Genomic DNA, 21,357 nt, shown 5'->3' with positions numbered 1-21,357 from the left:
TTTTTTTTGTTGTTTTTCTTATACATTTAAATACGCTTAATACTCTATGGTCTGTATATAGTAAAAAAAAATAGCATAAGAACCAAAGAGCTATGCCTCCACTGCTTATTGAAACAATGCATTTTCAAAAAGATTAATGCTGAAGCAAGAAAATCTAACAAATGCATGTAGAAAGATGTGGTCTGAGACAACTCAGTTACTCTCCATCCAAAAAACAAATTAAAAAAGTAAACCATTATATATAGGCCAAGGTACGGCCTTCAACACGAACCTTGGCTCACACCGAAACAACAATTTATAATGGGCCATAAAAGTTGCTAGTGTTATTGCATGTGGAATGTACTGTAGTTTCTCTTTTGGGATCATTTTTTCTGTTTAATATGCAATCTGTGCATCAGTTTATATTTTCGAATTCCACTTTCGATTAATACCCGAAAGTGAATGACACGGATGAAAACTTAATTTAAACGTTGAAACACCAACCTACATTCAATGTTCATTGACAATACAACGTTGAAATCATTAACTTACATTCAACGTTGATTCAACGATTTAATTTCATCGTTTATTTGGTCGACGTTGATACAACGTTGTATTTACGTTGATCAACGTTACAACTAAATTTCAACATAATTTCAACGTTGGTTCAACGTTGAGTGCCTGCTGGGTACCGTCTGTATCTTTTGCCTCTATTTTTTTTTTTAAACTTTTGGCATGAAGAAGTGACATACTAATATTCGCTTAAAGACAAATTAATTAAGAAGGGTTAACGATTATGATTAATTGTTGGTCTCCAAAATATTGTCAATTTCAATTTCAAACAAATCAATATATCTATGACTGATAGATCAATCAGTACACATTCAATTCTATACAGTTAAGTTATTTCGAACCTTGTCACCTGCAATATTCAGTGTCTTTGTAGACATATTTGTTTTATTATTTCATTCATAATGCATGCCTTTGATAGAGCAGTGCAATCATCCATAACTAGATAAACAGATTCATAATTAAATTGTAGACATAATAAGATACAAAATAAAACCATCAAATTTAGTACAATATAATTATTTTTTCTGGGTTATGAATATCGCTTTCTGGAGAAAGGGAGATAACTACATCAGTGAAATAGCTTTTTAATAACTGCTAAAATTAAGTAAGTTGCACACATTAATAAATCTGTAATATTTCCTCTCTTTTTATCAGAGGTCAAATGAATAACATGTGCTTAACTCTGCATCTTTTTATGAACTGCTAGTTTTATATTTATACTGACAATAATAAGATTTAACTAAAGTATAGTGATTAAGATATACGAGTATACAGTATAAACTATAAGATATTTATGATGTTTACCCCTTGGTATTATGTCTACATATCTCTGTTGATACGTCATGCTGGTACATGTTCACATTGTAACGACTTTTTTTTATTGTGCTCCTTACGCAGAAACTGCTCCAACAAATTTAATTCACTCTCCCACTGGCATCTTTCGTCCCTCTTTTGTGTGGAAGAAGGATTAAAAATGACACTCCGTAAATTTTAGGGACACAATACGCATTTGTTAATTCATACGATGCGATGTGTCTGTGTCTAAACTAATCAAGGACATGTTTTCACGTTTAAGAGTACGGATTACGTCGTCTTGTCTTTTAAATACCGTAAGTTACGTCGTATTGCCCTTTTAGGTACCGAGCGTAACCTATTCCTGAATATGTCTGTTTTATAGAGGGTTAATTCACATTGTTTATCAAGCGTTATGTATTAAGTTACGTAGTTTTATTTGTTGTTCTGATCGGATATTCAATTGTGTCTTATCGTTTGCAGTTGTGTTTTTACCTTTTATTTTCTGTTCGTATGTAAAACTGAAGATAATTAATCACCTAGTCCATTTGTATGATTTTAGTTTAAAGCAACTATGTGCACATGATGTACTTGGTTTACACAGTTTGATTTTTTTAGAAAGGCTGACATAGTTAATTGCACTATTACTAACAAAATACTATATCAACATTCTTGTAATTGTTATAAGATATATACATTAAATAACTTAATTAGAAAAATAACCTTGATTTATAACAATTGTTTTGAAATTAATGTTATGTTTTGTGACGTTGTTCCATTCGTGTCACAGACACACACTTTGTAATCCTATTAAGCTGTTTTTGTGAACTGTCCTTAATTATTTAAGTTATCTGTAGTTATTATGTGAGTAACAATTTGAAATGTACTATTATATTATGTATTTATGTATTTGTTTTGTTTTTGATGTTTCTGCATTTATTTGAACTTGGTTCCCGTCATGGAATGTTATCATTTAAGCGGTATATTTAACATTGCCACAAAGGAAGAATGCTAGCCACAAAACTATGTTTAGCCCATCATTTTTTTCTTTCTTAAAATGTTCGTACCAAGTCAGAAATATGGCAGTTGTTATCTAATATTTCGTTCCTATCAATGTTGCATTGTTGTTCGTTTTTTTTTGCAATTCTGTGTTCGCTTATTTCGTTGATTTGCTCTTATAGTTGATGTGTTTCTCTCAGTTTTTGTTAGGAGCCCTTTAATCGGTTTATGACTTTTGAACAGCGGTATAGTACTGTTACTTTTTTTTATTTATAAAATATTTATGAATAAAGTAATTCAAAATTTGTGATACTCTAACTCAGAGGATACGAGTTCAAATTTACTCAATCAACCTGTTGTTTTAACTATTGTGATACTTTATATTAAAAACATGAATATTATATCTTGTCTTACAAGTATATATATTGAACAATATGATAAGTGACTGTGTTTATGACTACTCAGCTATACAAGTAACTTGTTGGATTGAAAAACTTATCACAGAGAATAAATCATTTGAGATGACCATTGCTAAAATTAGTTAGTACATAAACCTTAACGATTGAAATCCTAACTGACAACAAAGTAAAATTATTTTCTTTATTTGAGCGTCAATGATGAGTCTTTTCAAGAAGAAACGCGCGTCTGGCGTTAATATAAAATTTCAACCCTGGTATCTATGGTGAGTTTATTTACTATAACACACGGATTTTCGAAAGTCTTATCGTAAACTAGTTCATATCTTATCTGTTCTATTTGAAGATATGACGTAATGAAGGGTCAAGAAAAAGATATTATTAAGTGGTTATTAGCTCTACAATCGTATGTAAAAATGTTCGATGAGAAGGGTCACACAGGTCTTTTGTGTTTAGTATAATAAATATTGGTGTCCTAGATGGATGTTAGGTAGTTCCTAAACAATGTAAATGTCAGTATAATTTGTGCTTTAGGAAGGTGGATCATTATGAACTAAAATGTATAAATGATTGCGTTTTTAATTAAAAAATCGATCAATGGTAAAATAACACCAAAAAAAATAATACAAAAATAAACCTTTTAACTGAATTATTTATTAATAAGTATACTAATACATGTAATCAGAATTTGTTATTATGCTCGCGTATCCATCTACCAAATGCATGCTAACTAATTTTTGCACCGGAACCTTAAAATTATCAGGCTAATAGTCAGAACCAGCTTACGAATATGCGTACAGAATACCAGAAACCATCGCGAGCCCACATAAACGATGATTCAATTAAAGGTACGATTTTTATTCACCTCATATCAAATATGAACTTGAAACGCAACAAAATTTATATCCGAGGATCCACTGCTATGAATAAGATTGTGGGTCGTAGATACGGTTATAATTTAAATGTAAACAAGCATTAAGCAACTTCCCTTTTCTTACCTTTTAGCAAATTTTGAGACTTTTACCGCAATGAATTAGTATTTAATTCAACAGAGTTAATTATTTACCTGTAATACATAAATTGCATGAAGTGAAATCCAAACTATCACTACATACGATTTAATTTTGATTTGATTTTTGGTGTTTTAACGCCGCATTTAAGTACCGCTTTTTCATGGCGTCCAGTTTTTATTGGTATAGGAAGCCGGATATTACGATAAAGTTGATATATATAAACACCGTAGATGCTGCCAGAGGAACAACTTTACACAAATTGAAAAATATTAACAAAATAGGGAATGAATATTATTCCATTTGCCTTTATTTACAATCACTTAGTCAATGCAACTTCTAATTAAAAAAGCCTCTCCAATTGGAATAACAAGACCAAAAGTCATCACTTTGGTGTTGACAAAATATATCATTTATATTGTTATACATTGTATTTATAAATAAGCTGTTTGGTCAACATGCTCTGATAGAATTATAAGCTTGAAATCTTTGATGAGTTATATGTTCGATTACAAGTTATACCACTACACCTTAACTAGATTCATGTGACGAACACACAACAAGAAACTCAAACACTTACATTCATACAAATATACACTTATCAAATATCATGAAAAGGTTATATTATCAACAATCAACAAATTATAATAACTAGAGTAATATATTTCTAAGTTACATGTATTCAAGACAATCCTCCATTAAAAATCGTTTGAAACAGAGAAAAGATTAACACATGGGAACGTTACTCTTGCAGTGAATGCAAACTTACTTTATAACACTTTCATCAGTGTAAATCCATTCGGAAGATCATTAAGCATATACTCATACATGTGAACATTCAAAAACAAAAAAACAATAATTTGATTTCTGAGGGAGATCTTATGAAAACACCATTAAATCAAATGAGATGGTTTTCCATTCAATTAAACATACATAACAAGAGCTTTCTGGTATTATAACTAAAATAATGTCGGTGATGTATCCAAAATGCCCATTAAAAGCTTCAAAATTATAATGATACATCGTGTTTTCACCATGCAGCATCGAGTGGATCGAGAGATTGACCTATCATAATCACACCTTAAAACAACTTGTTCCGGTACAAAACTTACACACTATGTAACTATGTAAGGACTAGATGAAATTTAACATTGAATAATAAAAGAAAATAGTTCTTATCTAAATGCCTATTGCAAATGTTATTGAATTGTTTTTTTTTTCAAATACCACTCAAACAATGAATTAAGTATTTCTATTCGGGATAAACCTATTATTTATGTATGTGCCTGTCCCAAGTCAGGAGCCTGTAAGTCAGTGGTTGTCGTTTGTTTATGTGGTACACATTTGTTTTTCGTTCATGTTTTTACATAAAAAAAGGCCGTTAGTTTTCTCGTTATAATTGTTTTACATTGTCGTATCGGGGCCTTTTATAGCTGACTTTATGCGGTATGGGCTTTGCTCATTGTTGAAGGCCGTACGGTGACCTATAATTGTTTATGTTTGTGTCATTTTGGTCTTTTGTAGATAGTTGTCTCATTGGCAATCATACCACATCTTCTTTTTTATATGCTATTATTGTAACAATGAAATTATAATAAACACTCTCGGAATAATAGTTGTATCTACAGACTCGAAAAATGAAAGCTGTGAAGATGAATAAATTCCTAGCATGCTTCTGTAACGGTAACCTAGCTTCCACCCTTTTACATATGTACTCAATCCTGCGGTCCATTTTGTATCAAAGGTAACTGAAATAAAGAAAATATTAATTCAAATTATATAAAAAAAATATAGCTTAATTTGTAAGCTTGTATCCTTGGATTTGTATCACGAAAAGGTGTGTGCATGTTATTATTTAAATATCGTACACTGCTATACGGTGCATGTAAAAAAGACATTTGTCGCATAATTTATGAATATTTTTATAATTGTTTAGTTTGTCAGACGCGCGTTTCGTCTACATAAGACACACCAATGACGCTCAGATCAAAATAGTTATACAGCTAAACAAGTCTTAAGTGGAAGAGCATTGAGGACCCAACATTCCAAAAAGTGGTGCCAAATACGGCTGAGGTAATCTATTCTAGGGATAAGAAAATCCTCAGTTTTTCAAAATATTCGACGTTTTGTTAATAGGACATTTGCCGCTGTAGTAGAATTCGAGGTGTATTTCTGAACATGAGACAGAGGAAGCCGTATCTGTAGTTTCCTTCATATCTAGTTAAGGAGGATTATTGATGGAATTTTCATTGAAAGATCATCATCAGTATACCTAAGTAATCTACAGTTTTTGATCTTCTTGTGTAATCACACTGGTCTGAAGAACGTAAAGTTCGGTCCTTAGAGGCACAAGGTGTGTTCCCATATAAATACCGATAACCTGCTGAACAATTCTTTTATCCAAATTCATCAAATATGCTGCCAATGAGAAACATACTGATCATATATTCTTAAACAACAAAAAAATGGAACGTGTTGTACCATTATAATGGAAACAGACATTGGGATAATCTCCTTAAGGCGGGGTTTCAGTTTATCATCTGGCAGGGAGTTATAAAGGCTAGAAATATTGAAGGTTTTGATAAAGAGATAACACAGAGAACGACATGGATTGAAAAATGTCCGAACATTCTTTTGAGTTCTTAGAAATGAAGAATCCATATATTGTTAAATCGATAAAAAAAAATAAAAGTATCACTGTATTTATGTATTCCCTTTTTCACTTTGAACAATATTTTGGTTGATTTAATTGACATTTCCTGGGAAGAGATGCACATGAGCCTTCATTATACTTTTGTTTGTACGGGACTATTGATGTTAAGTTACCCACTAAAAACTAGGTAAGTAATCAGATTTGATGCTTATTAAAATATTCAATGAGACCATTCAGAACTTATGGTTTCCCAAGATATAATCCTTATCGAATGTAACGTGATAATTATAATTTTCTAAGACGGGGTTGTCAATTTCCTGTAGAAGTTAAATGTTATCACTCTAACTCTTGAATACAGTGTATAGTTTTATTTCGATTGTACCGTAGAATATATGAACAGAAGAAGTTAATTGCAGATGCGCTTGAATTGTTTGGATCACGTGGTTGATATATGAAAACACTAACAATCCTGTTTAATTTTTTTTCAGACCAATATTTGTGTATGTATACCTGCAACTGAATAATTTTGTTGACATAGGAAGCTTAAGTGTACTGTTATGTCTAGATATAATTAATCAAGACCTTTAATTAAAACAAATCTGAAAAAATTATAAATATATTTCAAAAATAAGAAAACGTATGGAATTAAGTCGTATGCTAAAACTTACTTTGGTGGTGGTCTGATTTTTTTAAATCACGTTTATTCAACGAACATTTAAGGAAGTTTGCTGCTCAGTTTCAAAATACATAACTTTTCATAAAACTAGTATATATTGTTTAGATTTACGAGTTTGACTGTCCCTTTGGTATCTTTCGTCCCTCTTTTGATAGGGTATAAACTGAGAAATAAAAAAGCCCAAAAAATATAGGGGTCAATGTGCTTGTTTTCTAGATATCAGCCATTGGAACTTTGGCGGGAAAATGTTCTTTCTTTATTTTTCATTGTTATATCATTTATAAGTTAAAGTTCTCAAAAACTATCAAAAATAATTAAATTTTATAAGAATTTTACAAATGGCTTACAATTACACATGAATAATTTTTATAGAAAGAACAATGGGGGTCCATAGGCATTCAAATGGATAAAACCAGAGAATTTCGAAAATCTAACAACAATTCCAAAACATGACAAGCAAACATCATTGATATTCTTTGCTATAAATATTTAAGATATTAGCAAACCTAACAATGTCTGAATAATTTGCTCATGTCTACAAAACTGTACCTGTACACTCTGATTATGTGGTGTTTGTTTCTGTTCTTCCGACTTGTCTGGAAAAAAAAGAATAAAATAGTTAGACACAATATACAGCCTCCATACGCAATATTACCTTTTGTGTATTTGCCGATGTAATATGCTTTGTCTTTATGACATTTTGTGTCTATTTTGTTACATATTCTTCTGTTTGTATAGTGATGAAGATTATAAAACAATGTAGACTGCTGTACCCCTATTTTTGACATTTTAACATATCATCTCTCTTTGGTTTGTTCACACGTTGTTGTCAATTTAATGACATTTGATGGGACTGTCAAACAAATGAGAGGTTAAGCTAGCTTTAAAACCAGTTTAAATCCGATATTTATTGCATTAGAAAAATACCTGTACATAGTCAGAAATATGTCAGTTGTTTTCCATTTGTTTGGTGTGTTTGAGCTTTTGATTTTGACATAGTAAAAGGGAGTAGGAACTTTCCTTTTTGAAATTTCGACGGAGTTCAGTATTTTTAATATTTTACCCTATACCTTTCAATAATCAGATCATTTATCGATTTTCACGAATATTTCTATGAACTTTTTTCTTTTGATAAATAATTATATCAATATTGAATATACAATTTGTATTTAAAGTTCTTCCTTCAATTTCACAAAACAAGATTGCATTAAAAAGAAATCATAACGTCATAGACCTGTTGTATTTCTTCTGATTGATATTTTCTCGTTATGCCGAACCTGTTTTTCGCGGTATAAAATTGTTTGGCAAGATGTCGGTTAAATATTTTGGACATTATATCGAACAGTTATTGCACCTTTACAATTCACCCTGTCAAGTCGAAAACATTTATGTCATTGCAAGAGTTATCTTCCAAACACTGTTTTCTTGCAAGTATATCCCCTGTTTAACTGAAACAAAATAACGACAAATTCAGTTTGCCTTTTTGTTCATTACGTTACAACCTCAATATCAATACCGGTTTTTTTTTAAATGTATTTGTTTGATGGACATAAAGTACAGATGGGTGCACTCCTAACCTGTACAGCAAGTTAACTTGATAACCAGTCATTTGGACTGGTCAAAGTTAACCTGTGACCAAATATAGGACTGCTCTGACCAGTCCTAGGACCAAAATCTAGTTAACTTGAAAAGCGGACTTGGTCCTAGGACTGTTTTTATGTCTGCCAAAAAGTTAACTTTGAAACAGGTCCGCTATTGATATAAGTTAACTTCGAACCAGTCCTGTCATAAGTTAACATAAGTTAACTTCGGAACCAGTCCTGTCATAAAGTTAACATAAGTTAACTTGGAAACCGGTCCTGCCACAAAGCTAACTTCTGCTTGGACAAGTCCGATCAAAACCAGACCTGTTCCCAAGTTAACTTTTGACTGGTCTGCTCTACACTAAGTTAACTTGTAACCAGGACCGCTCTTCGTTGATTTAAAAAAAAAATAATATCTTTTTTTCGTAGTATAAACATCGAAAATAAAGTAATTTGAAAATTAATACTTCCGTTTTATGAACAGGATTAAATACAAATATTTGAAAATAAGTACGCACAGAACGTAACACAAATTTATCTGTGATCTGACAATCTATCCATTATAAAAACGATATCGGTTAAAATAATAACAGGCACTGAATATATATATATATATTCCGAGATCAAAATCAATCACATTATGTATATTTTTTAAAAGAAGTATATGTGATGTTAGGTGTATACGTCCTTGTTAGTTATACATCCTTGAACTATGCAGCCACAACAAGCAATAGTTTAATTCATTTAAATAATGACTACAAATTTTTGCTCGCCTAAATTAAGGGTGCCAGAATGTCCTCTTTTTATTCAAAATATTGATACTAACAAAATTTCAGTAGTTTTGATGCCTCCAGTTGACCTGTACAACAAATTATTTGACCGCATCCACCAAAACTGACCATATATGCACTTTAATTTGTAAATCTATATACCCGCATAGTAAATCAGCCATATTTTTTATGTCAGGGTTCAATGTATAATGCAATCATGACAATGGACAGCAAAATTGCAATATAATAACAATAAATTTTTGTTCGCATAAATTTAGGATACCAGCATGTCCTCATTTTATTCAAAATATTGATACATAACAAAATTTCAGTAGTTTTGATACCTCCAGCTGACGTGTACAACAAAATTATTTGACCGCATTACAAAAACTGACCATATGTGAACTTTAAATTGTAAATCTATATACCAGCATAGTAAATCAGCCTTATTTTTCATGTCAGGATTCAATGTATAATACAATCATGACAATGAACAGCAATATTGCAATAAAATAACAAAAAAGTTTTGTTCGCATAAATTTAGGATACCAGCATGCTCTTTTTACATAAAATACTGATACCTAACAAAATTTCAGTAGTTTTAATACCTCCAGCTGACGTGTACAACAAAATTATTTGACCGCATTACCAAAACTGACCATATGTGAACTTTAAATTGTAAATCTATATACCAGCATAGTAAATCAGGCTTATTTTTAATGTCAGGATTCAATGTATAATACAATCATGACAATGGACAGCAATATTGCAATATAATAACAACAAATTTTTGTTCGCCTAAATTAAGGGTGCCAGCACGTCCTTTTTTTTACTTAAAATACTGATACGTAACAAAATTTCAGTAGTTTTGATGCCTCCAGTTGACTTGTACAACAAAATTATTTGACCGCATCCACCAAAACTGACCATATATGCACTTTAATTTGTAAATATATATACCCGCATAGTAAATCAGCCTTATTTTTATGTCAGGATTCAATGTATAATACAATCATGACAATGGACAGCAATTTCCAATATAATAACAACAAATTTTTGTTCACATCAATTTAGGATACCAGCATGTCCTCATTTTATTCAAAATATTGATACGTAACAAAATTTCAGTAGTTTTGATACCTCCAGTTGACTTGTACAACAACATTATTTGACCGCATTACCAAAACTGACCATATGTGCACTTTAATTTGTAAATCTATATACCCGCATAGTTAATCAGCCATATTTTTTTATGCCAGAATCAATGTATAATACAATCATGACAATGAACAGCAATATTGCAATATAATAACAACAAATTTTTGTTCACATCAATTTAGGATACCAGCATGTCCTCATTTTATTCAAAATATTGATACGTAACAAAATTTCAGTAGTTTGATACCTCCAGTTGACTTGTACAACAACATTATTTGACCGCATCCACCAAAACTGACCATATGTGCACTTTAATTTGTAAATCTATATACATTTTGTACCTGCATAGTAAATCAGCCATATTTTTTATGTCAGGATTCAATGCATAATACAATCATGACAATGGACAGCAATATTGCAATATAATAACAACAAATTTTTGTTCGCATAAATTTAGGATACCAGCATGTCCTCTTTTAATCAAAACATTGATACGTAACAAAATTACAGTAGTTTTGATACCTCCAGTTGACTTGTACAACAAAATTATTTGACCGCATCCACCAAAACTGACCATATATGTGCACTTTAATTTGTAAATCTATATACCCGCATAGTAAATCAGCCATATTTTTTATGTCAGGATTCAATGTATAATACAATCATGACAATGGACAGCAATATTGCAATATAATAACAACAAATTTTTGTTCGCATAAATTTAGGATACCAACATGTCCTCATTTTATTCAAAATATTAATACGTAACAAAATTTCAGTAGTTTTGGTGCCTCCAGTTGACTTGTACAGCAAAATTATTTGACCGTATCCAACAAAACTGACCATATATGCACTTTAATTTGTAAATCTATATACCCGCATAGTAAATCAGCCATATTTTTTATGTCAGGATTCAATGTATAATACAATCATGACAATGGACAGCAATATTGCAATATAATAACAACAAATTTTTGTTCGTATAAATTTAGGATACCAGCATGTCCTCATTTTATTCAAAATATTGATACGTAACACAATTTCAGTAGTTTTGATACCTCCAGTTGACTTGTACAACAAAATTATTTGATCGCATCCACCAAAACTGACCATATGTGCACTTTAATTTGTAAATCTATATACCCGCATAGTTAATCAGCCATATTTTTTTTATGCCAGAATCAATGTAAAATACAATCATAAATCAGCCATATTTTTATGTCAGGATTCAATGTATAATACAATCATGACAATGGACAGCAATATTGCAATATAATAACAACAAATTTTTGTTCATATAAATTTAGGATACCAGCATGTCCTCATTTTATTCAAAATATTGATACGTAACACAATTTCAGTAGTTTTGATACCTCCAGTTGACTTGTACAACAAAATTATTTGACCGCATCCACCAAAACTGACCATATGTGCACTTTAATTTGTAAATCTATATACCCGCATAGTTAATCAGCCATATTTTTTTATGCCAGAATCAATGTATAATACAATCATGACAATGAACAGCAATATTGCAATATAATAACAACAAATTTTTGTTCACATCAATTTAGGATACCAGCATGTCCTCATTTTATTCAAAATATTGATACGTAACAAAATTTCAGTATTTTGATACCTCCAGTTGACTTGTACAACAACATTATTTGACCGCATTACCAAAACTGACCATATGTGCACTTCAATTTGAAAATCTATATACCAAGACAGTAAATCAGTCATTTTTTTATGTCAGGATTTAATGTATAATACAATCATGACAATGGACAGCAATATTGCAATATAATAACAACAAAGTTTTGTTCGCCTAAATTAAGGGTGCCAGCATGTCCTCTTTTTACTTAAAATACTGATATGTAACAAAATTTCAGTAGTTTTGATGCCTCCAGTTGACTTGTACAACAAAATTATTTGACCGCATCCACCAAAACTGACCATATATGCACTTTAATTTGTAAATCTATATACCAGCATAGTAAATCAGCCATATTTTTTATGTCAGGATTCAATGTATAATACAATCATGACAATGGACAGCAATATTGCAATATAATAACAACAATTTTTTGTTCGCATAAATTTAGGATACCATCATGTCCTCATTTTATTCAAAATATTGATACGTTACAAAATTTCAGTAGTTTTGATACCTCCAGTTGACTTTTACAACAAAATTATTTGACCGCATTACCAAAACTGACTATTTGTGCAATTAATTTGTAAATCTATATACACCATGACGTACCTGCATAGTATTAATCAGCCATATTGTTTATGTCAGGAATCAATGTATAATATAATCATGACAATGGACAGCAATATTGCAATTTGATAACAACAAATTTTTGTTTGCATACATTTAGGATACCAGCGTGTCCTCCTTTTATTCAAAATATTGATACGTAACAAAATTTCAGTAGTTTTAATACCTCATGCTGACTTGGAAAACAAAACTATTTGACCAAAACTGATCATATGTGCACTTTTATTTGCAAATCTATATACCCGCATAGTATTGTACCGAGCGCCTTAATGTCTTCTCCTGGTGCTCCTGTTCACATTTTAGTAGGACCGTAAATGTACACGTAATCAATAATATTGGAAAACTATTAATGCAAAAAATATTCTGAATAAATTGAGAATGTCAGAATTTCATCTCTTTATTCATAATAACAGTCACATCATATATAGGAGTTCATGATGGTGTACGTGTAAAACAAAACTATTATGCCACATCATCAAAGTACCAACGAATCCGTACCAACACTGACATGTCTGAATTCATTTGTACTATTTACGCTGAACGGGTCGTTGTCGACCTGGGTACTCCATCAACGTAGTAAAAAGTATACGAGGTTCTCTTCTTGGAATCTATTATGTCGGTTGATTGATTTTGTTTATAGTTAAACGACAAGTGGAAACTATTTCATTAAAATGCGCATTGAGTATAATTTTAGGACGTCCCATATACAAATATCGGCAATGACAAATCTGACGAATTTGACGAGATTGTTGATAGGTTTACCACACCGCATGCTTACGGACACTGTACAATTTCTGTTAGAATATTCTGCGGGAAATAGAATAGTAAATCCAATGCAAACAAGTTGAATATCAATGAAATATCCATGCAAGTATAAATTTATGCATAAAGTAAAATTCAGGAAGGGACAGGTAAACAACGGGGAACGAAGTAACGTAGACAATGTTGCCGATATCCCGTGATATAAGAATATTGTTCCGATGCGTCGGATAACCTTTCTATCCGCCTTCTAATAAAAAAAAACTCTGTGTGATCGTATAGCCATTTTTTATTTATATAAGAATACATGTATATCAAATAAAAGAGAGCATTTGTATAATATCTAGTAGAGTCTAGCGCGTAAATAATAAATGATATCTGTGGATAAACCATGCGAATGTTGTTTACATATTTTAATGAAAGCTCAAGTCTGATAAGAAAATTCTTATAACGATAATCTGCCATAAGCAGACCTGTCCTCAGGTCTGGTCAATAGCAGACTTGTCCACAGGTCTGGTCAAAAGCAGACCTGTCCTCAGGTCTGGTCAGGAGCAGACCTGTCCACAGGTCTGGTCTGAGGCAGACCTGTCCTCAGGACTGGTCAAAAGCAGACTTGTCCACAGGTCTGGTCTGGGGCAGACCTGTCCTCAGGACTGGTCAAAAGCAGACTTGTCCACAGGTCTGGTCTGGAGCAGACTTGCCGATAGGTCTGCAGCAGTCCTAAAAAAGCAGACCGTAGGTCTGGTCCACCGACGACGAAGTTAACTTGCTTGACTGCTTAAAAATTCTCAAGTTAACTTAGAAAGCAGTCAACAAGTTAACTCTAAGTTAACTTTTGTCAAGGTTAGGACCGCACCCATCTGTAATTACTTCTCATTGTATTTTTACTTGACATATGTAACACGCGTGCGATCGGTGTTGAAGAAAACATTTAGTTTTTGTATTCATGTATATAGTCGCAATTTCACTTCAAGGTTGATTAAAAATGTTACTAGCAGTTTCATTATGTGTGCATTTATCAGGCAACAATATAACTATTTTCTCGAAGATACTGCTGTTTATGTTTTCTACGCATTTGAGGTTATATGATGTTTTTTGTTTTGAAACTTTGAATTACATCTACCTAATTGCTGTACGATATTTGAAAATCGATACAAAGTTTTCAAAAAAGACAAAAATTCCAAGGAATTTTCAAAACGGATAGTTCTTTATATAATGGCAAAATCGAAAGCTCGAACACATCAAATCACATTCCTAACCTTGAGCAGGTTATACCTTATGTAGTAAACTCGGTTGAAAGCTCGTTAAACTTTCAAATCACCTTTAATTAATCATTTTTAATTCCTTTAAGAGGAATCTAATTATCTCTAGTATACTGTGGTATGCGTCCTGATATCCTACTGTTAACTAATTTTTTAATGTTTATCAGTAAAAGTTGTGTTCTTTTCTGTTCTAAAACGTATCTTATTTTCACTTCTAATCTAAATGATATTTATTTTTTTAGGGATAGAAAAGTTTAACTTTATAAAATAATCAATTTTGTTTATACCGTAGGGTTTAACAAAAGTGTTTTCCCATATTATCGATATGCAGTCTAGTTATGTAAAAACGGAACACAGCAATACAAGAGATACTCCTTCTGCAGCATCCTATTTCAACCCTCGTTTTTAAAATGGTTTGAATTCTATACTAGTCAACAAAAGAAACGTTTCAAATGTTTGAACTCAAATTTGTCATGAAATGTTATAAACATAAAAAACTGTTGAATAGTCCTATGAAAAAAAACATTCATTTACAAATCAAATCCAAATGATCAAAAGATTCTAACTTTGTTGGAAAAAAAGAAAATACGAGTCATTGAACACAGAGGTCACATTTATTTTTTCGGTAAAATGATGAAAAATTTCGGGACTCTATTTCGTAGTTGAAATAAAGACCCTGTTAAAGTTTTAAGTACATATATCGATTTATTTTAATTTTTAGGTCAAAAATCGATTTGTTAAATAACACCTCCCCCCACCTTCTTTAATCGCTTTTTCCTTTAAATCAATGGTTTTGGTGACAAAAAAAAACACTCTATAAAGCTGAGACCAATGAGGCAAGTATTCACCTCAGTAGAATGTGACTAATTTCCTTGCCCTGCATTATTTCTTTTGTTGACTAGTATAGGTTATACTTGAATATTTTAGGTATCCCCACAGCCAGTAAATGATTTTCTTGAATTACCTTTACCACGAACTTTAAACACAAACATTTCATATCCATGGATACACATTTATCTCACCTCCTATACATTTCTAGGAATATGGGGATCACTTCAATACATGATTGGAAGTGGTGTATTGTCTCTTTGTATAAACAAAACGGTATTAAGAAAAAAAAGCTTAAATGTTTCAACAGACAAAGGAGTTGTTGGTGAGCGAATGAAATAAATGTATAAAACACATTTAAATATAATAAAATTGTTATTGTTGGCATTCGTTTTTGTATGACCACTGAATTGAATTAGTTTCTTAGTGCTAATGATATTGACGGTTTTGTCACTATGAAAGTTCATGTTAAGAATTTTGTACCCTTGTCTTGATTCAATGCTTAGAATATGGAAATTTTACAGAAAATCCACAGCCTTAATCCTTGTACTGTCATACTTGGCAATTTCATGACTGATAGCTATAAGATTATTGAATGCAGTGCTAGCATTGATTTCCATAAAACGAGTGAATTAATTTAGTTATTTGTTAAACAAATAAAAATATGGACCAAATCAAGTACACCTTTTAGGGTGCGCTCGGCTTTAGTGACTCAGCACGAGGTATTTTGGAATTTACAGGTTGCTTAGAACTTTTTTGTAAAAAAAACCCACTAGCACATCATAGAAAAGCAGGTGAGTAATCTATGTTTCAAATTTTATAACAAAAAGTTCTGTATTAAAGGCTATGGATTTTCTATAAGAATCTAGGTTTATTTGTCACCAAGTTCACTTTTCCTATTAAATGCAATGAAACAATAAATAAGAGTGCTTTGCATCAAGTTTCCCCTTGGTGTATGTACAAAATGGCCCTTTTCTATTATTCATTACATCTGTAGGTTCGATACAATTAAAGTTTGAAACATGCGTACACAAATGGCTACAGAAGGGGTCATAAACCTTAAGATAGTTGGTAAGATAAATTCGCTATAAAGTGTGCTAGTACATTGCAACGTAAAACGGTATTTATGGGGGTCAATAAATTCAATATGGAGTGAGAACGATATAGCGATATTCAACTGGGTCAACTGTTGATGGAGTTTTAATTTAAACTTATTTTGTAATTAGTTTAAAGAAGTATACCTTTTGCTTCAGTTGTATTCTTTTGTTCGCTGTTTTTTTCTAAAACGTTATCTGCATTTCCTGGAAACAAATCGTTAGTTGTAGTATTCATTGCAGTTTGCCTCTATCTTTTAACGGCATATATATATCTAGAGTAGCAAATACCATAATCGTGTAGCAAGATTGAATTTCATGTTTCAGACAAGTAAACCACACAGTAGCCAATGGAATAAACTTATAAGTAAGAAAACGGAAGCCTACAATCAATTGAAAGAAGTTTTACGATTAATGGCATACAATAAAGATACAAGGGTGGTCATGACATTGCTTACGTTGACGGCTATGTTTTGCGACGTTACACTGCGGTTTTTCGAGATTTCCTTTTTCGAGTGTTTACAATTATTAGCTAGATAATCCGGATATGGACCCCTCTATTTTACTCATCTGATCCAAAGGTCCAAGTGACCCTTTTTATCTCTTTGCATCAGTGTTCGTCGTCGTCCATAGTACGTTTTCGTTCGTCGTCGTTCGTCTTCCTTTAACTTTTACAAAAATCTTCTCCTCTGAAACTACCGCGCCAAAGTTAACCAAACTTAGTCTAAATCATCATTGGGGAATCGAGTTTTAAAAATGAGGCCAACGGGCAGGCCAGCCAACAAAGATTTTTGTCATGTGTTAAATGAATCTACGAACAACATGCAGATATTGGCTCATATCTATATGAAATTCTAACATGACGTCCTTCAAACGCTTTGAGTACACACCCGTGGTAAAATATGAATATATTTCATGGGCTGTTCCCATTGTACCCCCACATCATATGTTTTTTTAATGAATGAGCGACTCAACGTCATAGAACAATGACGTCAGAATATAAGCAATTTACGGGAAAATACACGCTTGTGAAACGGAAAATCATCACAACAAGGAAACGTTAACAAATGATGCTAAAATGAGTTATATTAGCCGTTTTTGTATACATATGAGACATATAAGTACAATAATAATTAGATTCATCTAAAGTTATCTAAATATGTTATTATAAATATTTTAAGCATCATCATTTATTCAGTTTGCTCCGTTATTTTACGTCAATTTAAAAGTGCGTTTATATATTGGAACGGCAAATAATGCCATCACCTAGAGCGCTTCGATCCAAAATAATTGCCATATTTGTCCTATTAGAATCGAAATAATTCATGGGGGCTTGAATATATCTAGATTTTACCACGGGTTGTCCCTTTATGCCGATATTTTACCCCTCGCTATCGCTCAGGGTAAAATATTTGTCATAAAGGGCCAACCCGTGGTAAAATCACGATATATTCAAGCCCCCATGAATTATTTCTTAATTAACGCATTTAGATAAAATATGACAAGGTAAAATGATCATAATGTCAAGATCTATCTGCTTTGAAATTTTCATACAAATAAGACAACCTGTTGTTTGGTTGCTGCCCCTGAATTGCTACTTTTGAGACAATATAATTAATTGCCATCAATAATCAACTATCTATATTAATCAAAGCTGTCAGACGATTTCCTGAAGTTATCATCCTTTAAAATACCTATTTTACTTCTCTTCCATTTTTGTCTATTTTCTTGAAAACTATTAAAGAAGTGATTTCAAAAATGATCAGTTGCCTTTTCAGCACAATGTATAACTGCTGATGAGTCATTATCAAACTTCATTAATACCAATTATTTATTTTTTGAACGATGAATTTGATTTCGTTTTGGACATATGGATCAGTTAGGAAATGCATTACTACAATGAGTAACCTCAAAAGGGTTATTGAATTCTTGTAACAATTTTAATCGTGAAAAGAAAATTATCACTTCCATGTGAGAAAAGGCTATATCATGGATTTAATTACAAGTTACGACAACATATATGATATATTTTCATCCTAATGAGTATTTGTAATGGACTCAAATCAGGTGGAATACATACTAAAGCTATCATCTTTTTTTGTTTAACAGTATTTTACATTGACATTATTGAATCGAATTTCACTGAGGAGTCTCTTAAAGACGAAACGCGCATCTGGCTTTCAAAATTCCAATTCTGGAATCTTTGATGAGACTATCTATATATAAATGATATTTAAAAAGAATCTAAACAAGTTATGTCTTTATATTCACTTTTCACACAAACGATTATCTAAAAGAATTATAATAAAGACGGTTTTTATATTAATGTCATAAAAACACCATGTGTTTTTAAAGTAAAAAAACCCCGATCTTACCATATCGTGCTTGGTTGTATCTGACTCCTATCAGTGCCACTGCAACAGTTGAGATAGCACCAAACAGAGCAGCTAGTATAACATTCACATCTGAAAGGGAAAAGATGGAAACTTATGCTTACAAGTATTTAATCTATTGACAATAACACAGACTGCATATCCTTTTCCTGTCAATCTATTGGTCATAGATATAATGAAGTAATAATCAATTTTCTGTAATCCTTTACGGTACACTCTTTTGATAACCCTAGTTTGTTTTACAAACATAAAAAAAAGTTTTAAAGTTGCTATGTTCAAATGATAATCATGCCACAATTCCAGGAGTCAAAATAAGATTTAAACTGTGATGCAAAATACATATCCGGCATAAACCTCATGAGGATTTATTTAAACCTCACGTTTTTGAGTTATTCCAATCACGGACAACATACATTAAATTGGTAAAAGAATAGATTTCGAAAATTAGCGGATTCGTTTATGATACCAAATTGTGTGAATCGAAGGAAATGCAAGGCAAACATTATAAGTATATAGCGCGCAAATTAGCAGTAGGGTGAAATCAATTACCCAGAGGCCGGTTGATCAACATTTTTTTCGAAACACAAAGGTATAAATCTGGCAATATTCATCTGCTTAAGAAATTGAAACAGTCATACTAGAAAAACCCGACAAATGTCATTTGAATTGGATGATTAATTCTTATAAAATAAAAACGCACTTGAAATATGGAACTATTTGTACATGAAAACTATAAGAGAATAAAACAAACCTTTCATCATATGAAGTCTGATAATTCAAATGTTAAGATAAGTTCAGTTTATAATTTTTGAAAATAAAATGAATCGAATCTGTCTAAATTGGAAATAGATACCATCGGCATTTGCTGATATTCAATGGTTTCCTAGCAAGATTATATACTCGTATCCATTAGGTCAAATTAACATAGGGATTTTTCGATGACTCCATCAAGAAAACAGTTGATATTTTCCGTTAATCACATAAACAAAAGTTGTGTCATACCATTTGAGAAGCTAAGCTTTTAAAATATCAATACCGTCAAGATGGAAATTATTCAGGGATTTCCCCCACTACTATCAGTAAGATGACAAAAATCAGTCTGGATTTGTTTATTGTTGTGTACAGGATTTGTTTGTTCTTGTGTAAAGGACAATATGATATCTACTCACCAATACTTGTTTCTTCCTTGATGTTGTACTCGTCCTTATTGAGTTTGTTGTTATTTGTGTTGTTGTTATTGCCACTTAAAACATCTCTATCACGGAAATCAAGATGTACTTGCTTTGCCTTTGCTTTACATGTCTTATTAGTGTGTACATCCATCTGTATCGTCATTTTTTCCATGGCATGTAAACTTAGTGCAGGATATGTTTGCCCAATTAATACTGTTAAAAGTAGAATATATATGTATTTTTGCTGATGTACACAATGTGAAATAAAACATATTTCTGGTAAAGTTTTATTCAAATGATAGTTTTTGAAATATGGTAAGACCAACACAATGCTTATTCATTTCAACATATAACCTTTAACAAATATGAGTGCACTCGAATCCAATCTAATACACTAGGATTGTCAGTTTTCGAATCGAAGGTCGGTGGTTTTCTCCGGGCACTTCTTACAAAAAAATCTTTTCTTACATTTCATACTTGGACAGAAATTTTTGAAAGCACTATATTTGATATTTATAACTGTAATTGTTCTAACCTTTTGATTCTTAGAAAGGATTATTCATTTGGAAAGTGGTAACTTCCTTACACGGACTTAATATTCTTATGATGCTTTATGTTGGTCTTTGGATATATTAATTGATTTTATTGCAAACTGGGAGAACTTTGTAATTGAGAGTATTTTGTTGACGAGCAAAATCTGGATTTCCTAGCCATGCATGCTTTAAGGACTAGTATGCAAGGAATGTGCCATTTGTTCTCCATTCGTTTGATATTGTTTGAACTTTTGATTTTATTCCTTAAAAAATTTGAATTTTCCTTATAGTTAATATTTCTGACATGTCGAATTATAAGTTGCTGTTATAAACTTCGACGAATTTTGAATCATGGTACATCGTATGTACTTAAGTCTTCATAACATAATTATACACAACAGTAGTTAACACACATTCAAGTAA

General features: G+C 31.6%; 1 protein-coding gene across 1 annotated transcript in view; it reads right to left on the bottom strand.

Annotated features, from left to right (window-relative positions):
- Positions 1-5,341: 5,341 nt before the first annotated feature.
- LOC134727395 (uncharacterized) overlaps positions 5,342-21,357 on the bottom strand; it is a 36,751-nt gene continuing 20,735 nt past the window's right edge. The window contains exons 6-10 of the mRNA XM_063591774.1: positions 20,399-20,614; positions 19,212-19,301; positions 7,605-7,694; positions 6,042-6,149; positions 5,342-5,517 (exon numbers count right to left, since the gene is read on the bottom strand). Of these exons, the coding sequence (XP_063447844.1) occupies positions 5,342-5,517; positions 6,042-6,149; positions 7,605-7,694; positions 19,212-19,301; positions 20,399-20,614 (680 nt within the window). The remainder of the gene's footprint in view (positions 5,518-6,041; positions 6,150-7,604; positions 7,695-19,211; positions 19,302-20,398; positions 20,615-21,357) is intronic.

The sequence above is a fragment of the Mytilus trossulus genome, chromosome 8 (assembly GCF_036588685.1).
Source record: "Mytilus trossulus isolate FHL-02 chromosome 8, PNRI_Mtr1.1.1.hap1, whole genome shotgun sequence".
NCBI classification, from domain to species: domain Eukaryota; kingdom Metazoa; phylum Mollusca; class Bivalvia; order Mytilida; family Mytilidae; genus Mytilus; species Mytilus trossulus.
This window is presented reverse-complemented; position numbering and strand designations above follow the sequence as displayed.